Genomic DNA, 15,434 nt, shown 5'->3' with positions numbered 1-15,434 from the left:
CTGAAGAAAAAAAAAAAATGTTAGCAGTAAAATCACAGGATCTAGACATTAGGAAAGATGTCAGCTGTGACCTGGTCCAAGCCCTCCTCAATGGAGGCGCACCTCTCACATCACCCACATCAGACATCCCTGTAGTTGCTGCCACGAACTAGACTGTCTCCCCTCCCCCCAGAACTTGCATGTTGCCGGTAACATGACAGTGACTATAGATGGAAACGCTGGGAAGTAACCGGGGCCAGTCATGTCATGAGGGTGGGGTCCTGGGCTGGGGTCATTCCCCAAGCCAGAAGACACCGGTGAGCAAGCACCACGGGAGGGCGCCACGAGAAGGTGGCTGTCTGGACAGAGTACCAGAACCCACCCGTGCTTACGGCCTGATTCAGACTTCCAGCTCGAGCATTGCGGGGAAGACGGCCTAGAGTTTGAGTCACCAGCGTACGATGTTTTGTTAAGGTGGCCTCAGCCGACCACGCCAGTAGCCAAGATTATTCTCACTCTTTCAGTGGCAAGGTGGTTACCACTGATAAAGCAGCCACTGCGAGAGCTGGGTGCCTCCCACTGCGAGCCGTAGGCACTGCAGAAACAAAAACCGGCTCTGGACCTGAATACTCCCGGCTTTCAGAGTCAGAGACAAGAAAAGCACATAAATGTAAACAGGTAGAGAGTGCTCACTAAGCTGTGTCGAGCAAGTGAGTGCTTAAGAGCAGCAGATGTCAGAGAAAATTGACATTTAAAAAGTGTTTTAAAAAAGGTATTTTAGGAAATCCAGCAGCATATACAAAGCCAGCTGTGTGAAAGAACGTGGTGTTCTCAGGGAAGTGCAAGCTAGCGTGTCAGGAATGACAGGGCTGTGAGCAGAGAGGCCTTTCCTGAGGTGCTCAGGGAGTCTGGCTCCAGAAGGGCCGGGCGAGCGCAAGTGAGGGCAGATACCACCGGCAGGGCTAGACTGAAGGCTCGGAGGGAGACCAGAGGCAGACCGAGCGCGCAGAAGTGGAGCTGGAAAGGAAGTGACTGGTAGTAAGTTCCGTGGTGGATTAGAACTGTAGAGGAGGAAAGGAGAAATTAGTGGCTTTCAAATACTTTTTTCTGACCAAGAACACAATCAGGGCCATCTCAAGAAAATCCACTACACGTGTGTGTATGTGTATAAGTGAAACAAAAATTTTAAAGAACAGCAACTACCCCAACTATGTCCATTGTATTTGGTATTTTCTATTCTATTTAAAAAACTGGTCCAATCAGCGAAACTGATTTCACGGCTCACCAAGTGGTCACCACTTATTTAAACATCATTCGAAGACAGTGGTGAGGTTTACAACTTGGGATCACAGCTGAGTGGGGCAGATGGAGCTGAAGAGAGATTTTCTGAAGAGAAGACTTAGGGGAGGAAGGGGCGAGGGGAGGTGGAGAAGGGTGCTCAGTGCACTGCCGTGTTTCTGGGGGGAGGGTCACGGCGAGCTGCGTCATCTTCCACTCTGCACACAAGCGGGCTGGCTGCGTCGTCCTCGGTTTGCACTGGAGCGCCTTATAGATTGTGGATATAAATTCTTTGTTTTTCATATTTATGATGTAAGTGATTTTTCCTCATTTACTGCTTACCTTATCCCTCTGGGCATGGAGAGCCAGCTTATGCGGTGAATGATGACAGCAAACATCACCCGTCCCACGCTGGGACGGCGCGGGGACAGGCGGCCAGGAAGCCCCTGCGGAGCTGAGGGCACCCAGGGCTCAGGGCACACAGATGTGCCCGTAGCCACTCAGCTCCCTGCCGACGGGCTCATCACAGCTGACACAACCACTGCTCCTCGTGCCCTGCCACCCGCGTCTCTACTTCCTCCGTCGTCTTCTCACCCAGTGTGGGGATTTCAGCACCCATGGTGGTGCCGTTCCCTTCCTTGTCAACACCCAAAGGCCTTCCAAGTATTCCTTACAGGTGCCACAGTCTGCAGCGCAGGCAGGAAGTGCTCAAAGTACAACACCTCAACCTTCATCTCATCACCCTTGGGGTTCCCCAGAACCCTGAGCACCTTGGCAATGGTGGGGTTCTGACCCATCACATTCCCGAATAGGCTGTATAAGAGCTTGCCTCCCTGTTTGGTCAAACAGCTGGAAGGCCTCGAACTCTGCTTTGGTCCATGGTGAAAACATGCATCTTGACTGCTCAGCTCTGTGAGACCTCGCCTATTGCTTGTCTTTGAACTTTTTCTAATACCTTGTCATGCCATAATTTTCTTTCTTTCTTTTTTTTTAAGATTTATTTATTTACACAAGCACTGGGTACAGTCAGAAGTGCAGGAGGGCGAGAGAATTCACCAGAGCCAGAGCAGGGAACAGAACAGGCAGACTGATGAAATACACTGCTGAGGGGAGCAGCGGGTGGCAGGAGAAGTCTGCGCGCCATGTGGGACCCTCGCCGGTGGCCGGGGATTGAACTGGCGCTGCAGAGGCTGCGGGCAGCTTTGCAACCCAGCGCTCAACTGCTGCGCCATGAAGGAGGCCCTCATACCATAATTTTCAAGATTATTTAATCAGTCCTTTCTCCTCTGACATCTGGCTTTTGTATCTCTGCTATTCCAGACAGTAAAAAAGTACTCGAAAATTTATCCCAATCTTGTGTGCATACACGTGTATATGTACCACTTAGCCTTTTCACACTACTTAGTATAAACTTTCTCTTTTGCGTGATGTAGGAATCTAATTGTTCCCCCCTAACAGACAGTCAGTTGTCCTAATGTCATTTGCTGAATAATTCAGGGTTTCTGTTTTGACTTGACATAGTGTTTTTGTCATGCCCTGGAGTTCTAATTGCTTCTTTCTGCACATATTGTTTTGATTACTATAGCACTATAGGGTATTTTATATCTGATACACTGCTTCTTTCTTCCTTTATTATTAAATTTCTTTAAAATTTTTTCCCTTAATTATCTTTTCACAGTTTCTCCTCCAGATCAGTTTTTAAAATCTTTTTGTGTGTGTGTGTGTGTGTGTGTGTGTGTGTGGAACCTTTTGAATTGCATAATAAGTTCTATTGGGATTTACAGGAAGAGATAACTATTATAATCTCCAATCTCAGGTGGCCTTTCCCTAGGCTTCCAACCTTTAATGTATGAATAGAAATGCAAACACCAATATTTGGTCCTATAAGATTGAAAAGTGATGTTATAACTTTATCTTTTATTTGACTCTCTTTAACGTCTCACAAATGCTTTATACACCAATCCCACTCTATTAATACTATCATCCCCAACCTTCAAGTTCATCTGAATCTTAACTTGGACATCCTTTTACTTTTAATCGTCCTCTTCTATTTTAAACGTGTCTCATACTGGATGGGATTTTTGTTTTAATCTGGAATGTCACTAGTTAAAAACCACCTATGTTCACAAGCATATAAAGTTTAGTCATCTTGGTTTTTATGTTCTTGTTATTTTTATTTTCTCTTCTACTATTACCACGGAAAATAAAAATTTCAGTTGTATGTGAAGACAAAGCACCTACACCTGCCGGGGAACAGGGAGCAACCTGTCTACTTCCCACTTGGCACCCTGAAGGCAAATGGGCCTCTCAGCAGTTCCTCAAAGCCCAGCTAGATGCAAACCCTGCCTTCCTGCTCACCTCCTCTCCCACTCCCCGGGCCTAGGGTGCTCACAGCCACCAAAATCCACCTGGCGAGGACGCCAAGCTAACTGGCACACGTGTCTCGGGACAGAAGGCTCACAGAGTAGCAACAATGCAGGAGGGGCCAGCTGCTCCAGTTAAATTCAGTCCTTCTCTCCGCCCAGAACAAAAACAACAGGGCTGGGCCCTCACCTTTCTGGCAGTTCCTTCCATTACTGTGGTAGCCTTTACCAGACACTGTTCCCACCACTGCAGTAGCCTGCATTGCTCAAGGATGTATATTCTAGAAGAAATAAAAATATTGAACTATTATTATACTTGGCATTATATTTAAATGCTGTTAGAAAAACGAGAATTTGACTACGTGACAGCTGTGTCAGAAATTCTAATACCACACAGCTAATAAAACAGCAGAACTTGTGGAACATTTGAATAACTTAAAAAAAAATGAAATGACAGCTATATAAAAGACTGTATTTTAAACAAACAGACATTCTTTTAAAATTTCAAGGGAACATAGAAAAAAATCAACGTGTTAGATCACCAAAAAGTCTTAATACAAAAGAGACGATTAAAAGGCTATAATGTGACCCTATTTCATAATAAACCTGGATCAAAAATGTTTTCAAAACCAGTAAGTAAACTTACTAAAAAGCACTGACATGTTACAGACATAAATGGAATGTCTTTCTGCGATAAAAACGAACTACAGCTACATTGCCTCATCAAGAAGCCAGACAAAAGAAATCACATATTGAATGATTCCTTTTAAAATAAATGCACAGAAAAAGCAAATGTACAGATTTGTGGCTGCCTGCTGAGGAGATGGGAAGGGGTTAACTGTGAACAGGCACAGGGATCTTACTGGAGGGATTAAAATGCTCTAAAATTTGATTTACTGTGTGATGGCTGTAGCGCTCGACAGGCTTACTAAAATAATATAAGAGTACACTTGAAAGGAGTAAAATACCTCAATAAAATTACTTTTAAGGGCCTCCCCGGTGGCGCAGCGGTTGAGCGCTGGGTTGCGAAGCTGCCCGCAGCCTCTGCGGCGCTGGTTTGATCCCCAGCTGCTCCCCGGCCACTGGAGGAGGGTCCCGCATGGCGCGCAGACCTCTCCTGCAGCCCGCTGCTCCCCTCAGCAGTGTACTTCGGTCCTTCTGCCTGCTCTGCTCCCTGCTCTGGCTCTGGTGAATTCTCTCACCCTCCCGCACTTCTGACTGTATGTACCCAGTGCATGTATAAGCAAAAACAAACAACCAAATAAAATAAATAAATAAATAAAAACATGCCTCTATTAAAAAAAAAAATAAAAATAAAATAAAAGATATTGACATTGGTTCTTGGAGCAGCTGCCACACGAGGAAGCTGGTCCCTTGCAGGAAACCAAGGCACCCCATGGGCTCAGTGACCCCAGCCGAGAACAACGTCCAGTCAACCCACAAAATCATTTTGATCCTCTGGTTCCCGGTTACTTTCACTGTCTCTACCTTAAAAAACTGAGGTGTCTTCACTGGAACTCTGGGACCCAGGTCGTATAAAAGTTCTTGATTAACTTGAGGAAAAGAGGAATTAATTTTGTTCTAATTCTTGAACTATTTTAATCAACGCTCTTGAACAAACCATCCACGTTTGCTCTTCCTGCTCCGCGTGAGAAGAGCGCTAGCGTCAGCAGAGCTCCCAGGCGAGGCGGCCCGACAGCCTGTCTAGCTCTGAGCTGTGATGCAGCCACTTACTAAACAGCGTGAACTTCAACAACTGAAAAACAAAATTAAGGGCGAGAAGATGAGCTTTCAAAATATACAGGACCAACCAAAAGTCACGGTTTCAGAAAAAGAATTTTTTCATTGACTTCTTTTCCTTCACAACATTGTCGTCCCCACAGATACTTCTCATTTAATAAGGCTGAAAGAGAACCAGCAAGCAGTCACCTCAAGAATCTAGGAAAGAACTAAAATCTTTAGAAAATGCTGAGGCTACAATGTTAAGACAAAAGCAGAAACGGCCAAATTAAAAGTGACAGAAATAATAAGCCGAGAACCAGTCTTCGAAACGGTATTTACAATGAATAAATAGACACATTTCACTGAGAGAGAGAGATGGAAACAGAAGACAACGGGGAGAAAAGGAGTATTTTAACAAGAGTAAAAAGACACTTTTAAACACTGAGATCGCCTCACATGCCGTGAATGGATAATTTGAAAATTTAGCCAAAATAGGAAATTTTCCAGGAAAATAATTTTTTAAAATGACAGAAACAGTTCGACAGAGAACTACCAACAGAAAAAATTGAAAAGCCCATCAAAGATCTACTCTGTTCCTATCAAGCCTTCTTGGAGCAAAGAGAAACGACAGGCTCCCTTATTCAGCTTAACGCTTGCTCCCCAAATTGAACAGAACTAGAACAGCAGCAGCAGCAGCAGCAGCAGCATCCTACGGTGTCATCCACTCATAAAAGCTTCCTGAGCGGCCCCAGTGCCAGGCCTGGGCAGCGCAGAGGGGAGAGAAACGCTTGCCCCTGTGATGGTCACTGGCCTGCGGTGAGACCCGAGGAACAAGGGCAAGTAAGTAAATCCTGTCACACGGCAGATGCTGCCGCCATGGAGGTAAACGAAGCTCGCAAGACCCAGGAGACAGCTCTGCGGGCGTGTATTTATGTGGTGGAAAATCAAGCAGTCAAGAGGCCCTTTTCCTGTAGGGTGAAACTTGGAAACGCAGCTGCAGGAGCGGGACAGGGCCCTGCGGGCGTCTAGCCAGGCACTGCCGAGACCGCCACTGTCGTCCGGGGGCAGGGCTGCTTGATTTTTAATTCTAGGGCACAGCCCTCTGGGGTGGTCAGGACAATGAAAGGGACCATTTAGTGGTCGATGGACAAGGACTCGGACTCCTGTGCCTCCTACTGGGCTGGTAAAAACACAGCGTGGCCTCTCGGTCATTTCTTCTAAATTAGCGAACACTTGCAGGGGAAGCTGTTCTGACGCTGTCCTTATTCTTGGGGTTCCCTCCCTTTCCCGAGTTGTGGTCTGGGAATTCTTCCTTATCTAGTTAGTTCTTAGGTGCTTTTAAGATTAAAAAATGTTTTTCTAGATTTTAAAATTGCCTTCTATGGGCAGGAAAGTCAAACTACCTAGTCTGCCATTCTTCTTAACTTCTGAATTATAATTTTAATTTTTTTAAAGATTTGTTTATTTTTATACAAGAGCTGGGGTACAGGCCAGAGGCGCAGGAGGGTGAGAGGATTCACCAGAGACAGAGCGGGGAGCAGAACAGGCAGACGGACCGAAGACACTGCTGAGGGGAGCAGCGGGGAGACAGGAGAGGTCTGCTGCGCCCTGTGGGAATCTCCCTGGCCAGCCGGGAATCAAACCTGCGCTGCAGAGGCTGCGGACAGCTCCACAGCGCTGTGCTCAACCCACTGCACCACCAGGTTTTACTTACAAGGGCAACGAGAAAAGGGAGGACAGGGAAAGAGAAAGACTGGTGGACACACAAACCACCAGTAATACCATCTCCGCTGAGACACCGGTGAAGTCAAAAGCCAGAGCCATTTTTTGAAATTTAACTGCACTTCATGTGACATCGGTAAAATCTTTTGACTTATGGACAAACTTTGAAATGATCTGTTTTGTAACATTAACTTACCTGTAAGTGAGAAGCAGTTTTAGGGAAATTAAAAGGTACATCTTCCAACAATCTCACCAGCTGACAAACGTGTCAGTGTTGTGGAAGAAGAGCGGCGCTCATAAAACTTCTCTCTACTCTACCGTATTTTTCAAAACTCCTTGCAATGTGACTATTTCCACGTAGAATGTTCCGAGAAGACCGCATGTGTATTGGTTTCAAGTTCAAGCACGGACTAACCTCCTGAAACACCACCCGGATCTGACCAGTCTTGAGGGCACGGCGCTGTAGGCTTCTGGAATGTTGCTTCTGCATGTTTTCCCGTTCTCGGAATGCTGCCCTCTAATTCCCAACTGCCTTAGCTTTTCTGAACGCCACTCCCTGTCAACCCAGCACAATCCTCTGCTTTGCTTAAAACCCCAAGCTCCTTGCTCAGTGATCTGTCACGCGCTTCCTGGGCGGGAAGCCGAAAAGCTCCTACTGGACATTCCCTTCCTTTTATAAATCACAGCCCCGCCGCACCACCCACTGTCCCGTGTTTACACACAGTTGTTTCACACACAGGGCCTAGCTTTCCCGTTGTTTTATGGCAATGCATCAGGTTCAGGCTCTGTGATTCCGTCACAGCCAGATGTCGCGGCATACCTGGGAGGAGTTCCGACCCCGGCACCATGAAGAGTAAGGAAGACGACGGGCGACTTCCTCAAGATCTGGACGTTAAACAACAGGTGTGTAAATAATCCACAGATCAATTTTCATTCACACAGAAATTAGAAAAAAATTACTAAATGATTACAAAAATACAACCTATCAAATCTTGCGGGGGACGGGTAAGACGGTATTCAGAGAAATTACAGCTTTAAGGGCTTCTAACAGAAAAGAAGGTTTAAAATAAATGATCTTAAAAACCAAAACAATTAGAAAAAATTAAAGGAAAAAGAGCGTAAATAATAGAGGACAATGAACATAACAAAGTTATTTTAAAACGATGAATAAGAATTTATAAACCCTTCACAAAACTGACCTAACAAAAAGAAAAAACAGAAATTATTATATCATTTTTGACACAGGGGATGTCACTACAGAACCTACAGACATTAAAAGGAAAGAGGGACTGTACTACACAACAGCTGTTGAATTCTACAACTCAGATACGCTTCCTAGAAAACAACCTTCTAAAATGAATATAAGAAGAAATTATTTGGATAATCTTATCTCCTAAGAAAATTCACCTGTAATTAAAAGCTTTCCCTCAAAGAAAACTCCAGATGCAGACGGTGTCACAGACGAATTCTACAAATCAATTAAGGGAGAAGTAAAGCCAGAATCAGTCTCCGCCAAGGCGCCGCGAAGGACGCGTAAGGCTCTCACAGTGGAAACGAGAAAACCCACGGCGGGAGCCGAGCCGCAGCGAGTCAGACCCCCGGGCCCGGAGGAAGAGGGCGAGTATCAAGCCCTTTTCTTTACAAACTGAGCCACAGATTCAACACTATTGTAATGAAAATGGTAGGATTTTTTTTTCCTTTGCTGGACGGTGACCAGCGTGCCGAAAGAGGTGATTAGGAACTGGAGAAGAGAGTCCAGGGCCTCCCCGGCGGCGCGCCGGGTGAGCGCTGGGTAGGGGCTGCCCGCGGCCTCTGCAGCGCCGGTTTGTTCCCGCCGCTGGCGAGGGTCCGGCCCCCCCCCCCCCCCCAACACACAGGAGAAAAAAAAAAAAAAGAGCGTCCAGAAGGACAGCCAGGGAAACGAGGAGGACATGTCCCTGTCACCGGAGGAGGCAGACGTGTCTTAAACACAAAAGGTGTTAACGAGAAAATTAATTTGCACGTCAACAACATTCACAAACTGTTCATCAAAGGATGTTACCAAGAAAATTGAAAACTCAAGTCAAAGACGGGCAAACACGCACTCACTGTGTGCCAGGAGACGCGTGCGCACAACTTTAAAAAAGACCATCTGACAAAAAGGGACAAAAATCGCCACACCTGCTTCCCACACACAGCACGAGGCATGCGCGCCGCCCCGGAGGACACGGCCCCGGAGGACACGGCCCCGGAGGACACGGCCCCGAGGACACGGCCCCGAGGACACGGCCCCGGAGGACACGGCCCCGGAGGACACAGCCCCGGAGGACACAGCCCCAAGGACACAGCCCCGGGGGACACAGCCCCGAGGACACAGCCCCGGAGGACACAGCCCCGAGGACACAGGGACACAGCCCCGGGGGACACAGCCCTGAGGACACAGCCCCGGAGGACACAGCCCCGAGGACACAGGGACACAGCCCAGGAGGACACAGCCCCGAGGACACAGCCCCGGAGGACACAGCCCCGGAGGACACAGCCCCGAGGACACAGCCCCGGGGGACACAGCCCCGGGGGACACAGCCCTGGGGGACACAGCCCCAGGGGACACAGCCCCGAGGACACAGGGACACAGCCCTGAAGGACACAGCCCCGAGGACACAGGGACACAGCCCTGGAGGACACAGCCCCGGAGGACACAGCCCCGGAGGACACAGCCCCGAGGACACAGCCCCGGGGACACAGCCCCGGAGGACACAGCCCCGAGGACACAGGGACACAGCCCCGGAGGACACAGCCCCGAGGACACAGAGGACACAGCCGCGGAGGACACAGCCCCGGGGGACACAGCCCTGAGGACACAGCCCCGAGGACACAGCCCCGGGGGACACAGCCCCGGGGGACACAGCCCCGGGGGACACAGCCCCGGAGGACACAGCCCCGAGGACACAGCCCCGGAGGACACAGCCCCGGGGGACACAGCCCCGAGGACACAGCCCCGGGGGACACAGCCCCGGGGGACACAGCCCCGAGGACACGGCCCCGGGGGACACGGCCCCGGGGGACACGGCCCCGGGGGACACGGCCCCGGAGGACACGAACCCGAGGACACGAACCCGAGGACACGGCCCCGGAGGACACGGCCCCGAGGACACGGCCCCGGAGGACACGGCCCCGGAGGACACAGCCGGGGCCCGGCGGGCGGGGCCGTCCCCGCGCCATGGCGCTGCAGCCGAGCCCGAGCCCGGCCGGAGCGGCCCCCGCGGCGCGGCCGACCCTGCCGCACCCCCACCCCGCACCCCCCGCCGCGGGTGTCGGTGGATCCGCCTGCTCTGCCCCCCGCGCTGTCTCCGGGGAGTCCTCTCGCCCCCCACTCTGGCCTGCGCCCCAGCGCTTATTTGCACAATCTTAAAAAAACCAAATGAAATAAAATGAAGAGTGAAACGAAAAGGGCTCGTTCCTCACGGCAGGCCACGGGACGCGAGAAAGCGTCAGGCTTAAGACAACACTGCGGCCCCCCGGGATCCCGCCCGACGTAAAAGGAAACAGGGAACATCAGTGACCACAGCGGCCGGAGGCCCCGCGGGAGGCGCGGGGAGGGCGGGAAGGGCCGCGACGGGCGCCCACCGGCTTCCGGGCTCCGGGGGACCCGCCCCCCGCCCCCCGCCCCGGAGGACGAAGACCCTCCCGGCGAGGCGGAGGCCCTGCGGGACCCCCGGCGGCCAAACCAGGACGCGAGCCCGCCGGGCCTGCAGCGGAGCCCCCCCCCCCCCCGTCCCCCCCCGTCCCCCCCCTCCCCCGCTCCCCCCACGGCTGCCGCCAAGCCCCGCCCCGGCGCCGGCCCCCGAACGCCCGCCCGCCCGCCCGCCCGCGCCTCGCAAGGGGCCGTCGTCGCGCTCGGGTGAAGGGGCATCTCGCCGGGGCTCCCCCACGCCGGGCCGGGGCCCCCGAAACGCCACCCACGCCCGCGGGCACGCGGCCACCCCCCCGCCCCGCCTCGCCCGTCTCCGGCCCGCGGGGGCACCTTCGCCGCCGGGTCGGCCCGCGGCCCCCGCCGGCTGCGGCCCCCACGACGGCGCGGCCCGCCGGGAGCGAGGCCCAGGGCACCAAGGGGGCTTCCGGGGCGTCAGGGCTCCCCGCCCGGCGCCCCGTCGGGAGAAGCCCGGCAGCCCCGACCCCGCCGCCCGCCCGCCCGTCGCACCTCAGAGCCGCCGCCTCACGTGAGCCGCCGCCCCAGCCAGGCGTTGGGCCGGGCCGCGGAGCGCGTCGGGTAACGCCCGCCCAAGGCCCGCCCACCGGCCGGCGCGGCGCTCCCATTGGGCGGCGCGGACCGGGCGGCGTCGTGATTGGCCAGGCGGGCGGCGCGCCGCGGGAGCCTCCGGGAGGTGGCGGAGACGGCGCCCTCTGGGGGCGCCCCGGCCTGGCCACCCGAGGTCCGCGTCTGGGGGAGCCCCTGCTTGTGTCGCCCCGCCCCGGACTGGGGCCAAGAGTGACCGTGGCTGCTGCGGTGGTTTAGGAAAAAAGAAGCAGAGGGGCCCCCTTGGTGGCGCAAGCGGTTGAGACGCGGCCTGTGGCGCATCCGCGGCCTCCGCGAGTTCGATCCCCGGCCAGGGAGCTGCCCACAGGGCGCGGCAGACTCTCCTGTCTCCCCGCTGCTCCCCCAGCAGCGTGTTTCAGTCAGTCCGCCTTTCTGCTCCCCGCTCTGTCTCTGGGGAATCCTCTCACCCCCACACTTCTGGCCCGCACCCCAGTTCTTGTAGCATAAATAATCTTTTAAAAAATTACTAAAAACAGGAAGCGCCCCCGAGGCTGGGCACGCCCCATCCCCAAGCTCCCCCCCGGCGCCCAGGACCCTAGGGTGCCCAGGTTTGCCTTCCCTGTGCTGAGCAGCACGGGGCGCGCTGTGCCTGCACCGGCCGGGTTTGAAGATTTACTGCGAAGAAAGAACGAAATAGCTCCGTAACTGCAGAAGATTTGTGACGTGGTGAAATGATAACATTTCCAGTACACCGGGCTCGGCATAGTTATTCTAATACATTTCGCCTGCTTGGTTTTTGGAGCGTAGCTCCTAGAACTAAATTTAAATTACATATTTAAATGTAATTTAATGTGGCTCATATTTCGGTTGCACGGCACTGCTCGGGGCGTGCCCATGGCCAAGACCTTTTCCTGGTTCAGGTTTTGGCTTAAATGCCACTTCCTCCATGAAGCCTTCCCTGACTGCCTGGCTTACTTAAGCAGTTGCCTCCCCAGGTGCTCACTCCCGATAACTTTCACACCAGGGCACCCTATCTCGTTGCCTGGTTTTCCTTTGCTTTCACAGCCTCTTTCATTCCCTGAAATGTTGCTTGCCGTCTGCACGCTTACTGCCTGCATTACCGCTGGAAGAGAACTGTTAGACCCCCGCACGTGAATACGAACTTGATAATGTTTAGTGAATTATGACGATCTCCAGAGAGGTCATCTCCCAGAAAATGTGCAGGCCTTTGTGATAAAATCATGGTCTCTCTCTCCCTTTCTCTCTCTCCTGCTGATCTTGTGACACCGTCTGCCGATTTCTTCTCGGTACCGTGTTGGGCTCTCCAGGGAGACCAGACGGAGGCCAGGCTACCGGCTGAGGCCCGGAGGCAGGGACGCCGAGCCTAACAGAGTCACCGGCCCACGCGGGGTGGGGCAGGCAGCGCCAACTGTTAGCCAGTGCAGTCGGCAGCCTGTCTCAGGTTTCCACGCTGGGGCACAGGCGCCTGCACGAGTCTGTGACAATGTTTAGTGAGTTATGACGAACTCCAGAGATTCTAGTTGTTCGGAAGCTGTCCAGCAGCTCCATCTTGTCTTGCCCCAGCTCCCAGCCCTCTGAGACGAGAGGGTCGCGGTGGACCAGCTTCCCATGGTCTCTGTGTACACACTGGCCTTCGCTGCGGCGATACTAGCGCTTGCCCCTGTATTCTTCTGCGCTGCTCTCTGCTGAATCTTAACTGCTAGATCCAGGCAACTTTTTCTGGATCTGTCTTCTCTATTACCTGTCCTTTGGTGTGCAGGGACCAGCCCCCTCTTCACATTACCTCGACATTGCCCAAATGGGCCGTGGGGGTGGGGCCGCCGTTGTTTTGTTCTATGACAGCCCCTGAACCCAATTAGAAATAGATTTTTAAGGTAGCAGAATAAAAATTTTTGATATGGGGTATCAAGCCACTTTTCTTTAAACCACATTTAGCAAATTAGGGGGTGTGAAGAGCCATCCTTCCTAGGAGCTACAGCATTCCAGCTCGTTCAGCAGGCTGAGGAAATCCATCCCGAAAGCCCAAGCCGGCCTCCAAGAGCTGGGGGGGAGGTGCTGGGAGGGAGGTGGAGTAGCCAGGCGAGGAGCTTGGGAGGGTACTCAGCACCCTTGAATGGGGGGGGTGTGTGTGGAGCCACAGAGCAGCAGGCATGGTGCTGTCTTCTTCTGAAGGCAGAGCTTAGTCCCCCCCAGTGTGGTGGTGGTGGGCCCAGTGGGCTGGTGGCAAGGGGTACATGCAAACCTTCCCCCCCACTGTCCCCGCCACCCGCATCCATACACAGGGCAGGAGCCCTTGGGATGCAGAGAGTGTTAATAAAGAACTTGAAATCTTTCCAGTTTGGGTCTCTTTCCCGCAGACCCTGGTGTTCTTGTTACTGAGTTGTCAGGGAGGCACCCCCAGCACCTGGCCCTTGGCACTAGGGAGGAGCCATCGGCAAGGGCTGGGCTATTGTGACAGAGGCGAGAAAGGGGCAGGTCAAGGGTGCTGGGGCCAGCCATACACCCCACCCAGCAGGTGGCAGTGGCATCAGGGCATGCTGCAGCAAGCGTGGGCAGGGCCTGGGGCCTAGTTCTGGGGGCTCCTGGGCCCAGTGCAGCCCTGCACTGAGGTCCTCAAGGCCCCCGGGGTCCTCCGTGCCTCTGGGAGGGGACCGGGTGCTCCTTACTGTGGCTGCAGCTCCAGCCAGCGCAGTAGACAGCGGCTCTGCCACCCTCAGACGCACATGCAGACTCGTGCAGGTGCCTGTGCCCCAGTGTGGAAACCTGAGACAGGCTGCCGACTGCACTGGCTAATAGCTGGCGCTGCCTGCCCCACCCCGCATGGGCTGGTGGCTCTGTGTAGGCCCGGCGTCCCTGCCTCTGGGCCTCAGCCCGTAGCCTGGCCTCCATCTGGTCTCCCCCGAGAGCCCAGCACAGTACAGAGAAGAAATCTGCGGACGTTGTCACAAATCAGCAGGTGCTTGGTTCTTGGCTTGCAGGCTGGCTGTTCCAACAGGACATGTAAACCCAGGGAAATGTTTTACGGCAATTCCGAGCTGCGCCCCGTCAGTGCTGTCCAGCTACGCCGTCCTCTGAGCAGCTGGCTCTGTGTCCTAAATGCCACTTCATCTCTAAAGAAGGATCGATTTGCAGGAAACACAGCAGGGGTCCTGGCCCCGGTTCCCACCACCTCTCCTCCCAGGCTCCTGATGCGGCTGGGCAGGGCCCGCTGCATCCCACTGCAGGGACCCTTAGTTTGTCCGTCACCCCTGGGGGCAGAGATCAGGGAAGCTGCTCAGTCGCCCCCGGCGCCCAGGCCAGTGTGAGGTGGTGGCTCCAGGCTGAGGGGTGCGGGAGCACGATAGGCCCTGAGCAGCCCCAGAGGAAGCTGCGAATCCCGCCTCTCCTCTGGGTTAAGGGACAGGTGCACGGCATGGCCTTGCTGCTCCAGCCGGGGTGGGTGGGGAGAGGGAGCGGGGACGAGACCTCCTGAAAGCCCCGCGGCGGGGACGGCCACCTTCCCAGGGCTGCTGAGGGGTTAGACTGCTCCTTCAGGGCCCTCCGCTCTTCAGCCACTAGACTCCAGCCCACGGACCCCGGGGCCCCGGCTTCCTCATCTGTGATATGAATTTAACAACATCGACCTCACAGTGGTCGTGGAACCCATGACCGCGGGCACAGCTGAGTGTTTGCTGTTAGCAGGACTTGAAGCTATTGGCTGTTGGGATGGTCGAATAGGTTTGTAGCCAGATGAAGGGAAGAGAGTTTAGGGACGACAGTGAAGCTGACATCTCTCCGGGCCCCGTGTGGTCAGGAGGCGGCTTCCTTCTTCCTTTTCACAGGGCATCTGTGGGTGCGGTACACGTCACCCAGTCGTGCCCACTTCCAGCAATACTGCTGGCTGGCTCTGCCCACAGTTTCCTGCCTGCTGGCGTCAGCCCCGGCCCCCCTCAAGCCCTGCAGGGGGTGGTGGCCCCAATCTCTCCAGTGAGGCCTTCATCCCACATTGTCCCTTTCCTAGGACTCTTCAGTGCTAGAATGTTCTTTAGAGTTCTCTTTCATCTGCACTAGGGAAAGCCCTAGCACAGATGAATTGTTTTTTTTTTTTTTTTTATGGTGCATTTTCTCTGTTC

At 53.7% G+C, this 15,434-nt stretch overlaps 1 protein-coding gene and 1 pseudogene across 6 annotated transcripts in view; both read right to left on the bottom strand.

Moving 5' to 3' along the window:
- RBM44 (RNA binding motif protein 44) overlaps window positions 1-11,286 on the bottom strand; it is a 33,888-nt gene extending 22,602 nt beyond the window's left edge. For 2 of the 6 annotated variants that reach the window (XM_054700184.1, XM_037524272.2), the window contains exons 1-5: window positions 11,245-11,286; window positions 8,472-8,532; window positions 7,885-7,949; window positions 5,109-5,376; window positions 3,811-3,901 (exon numbers count right to left, since the gene is read on the bottom strand). In XM_054700184.1, coding sequence (XP_054556159.1) covers window positions 3,811-3,883 — 73 coding nt within the window. In that variant the 5' untranslated portion in view covers window positions 3,884-3,901; window positions 5,109-5,376; window positions 7,885-7,949; window positions 8,472-8,532; window positions 11,245-11,286. The remainder of the gene's footprint in view (window positions 1-3,810; window positions 3,902-5,108; window positions 5,377-7,884; window positions 7,950-8,471; window positions 8,533-11,244) is intronic. The other 4 variants (XM_054700187.1, XM_054700188.1, XM_054700185.1 and 1 more) reach the window with 4 other exon arrangements.
- Window positions 12-2,281, bottom strand: LOC119256337 (myosin light polypeptide 6-like; annotated as a pseudogene).
- Window positions 11,287-15,434: the final 4,148 nt, after the last annotated feature.

The sequence above is a fragment of the Talpa occidentalis genome, unplaced genomic scaffold (assembly GCF_014898055.3).
Source record: "Talpa occidentalis isolate TD23 unplaced genomic scaffold, MPIMG_talOcc4v2.1 talOcc4.3, whole genome shotgun sequence".
NCBI classification, from domain to species: domain Eukaryota; kingdom Metazoa; phylum Chordata; class Mammalia; order Eulipotyphla; family Talpidae; genus Talpa; species Talpa occidentalis.
The sequence above is the reverse complement of the archived record's forward strand: the minus strand, read 5'-3'. Positions and strand labels throughout refer to the sequence as shown.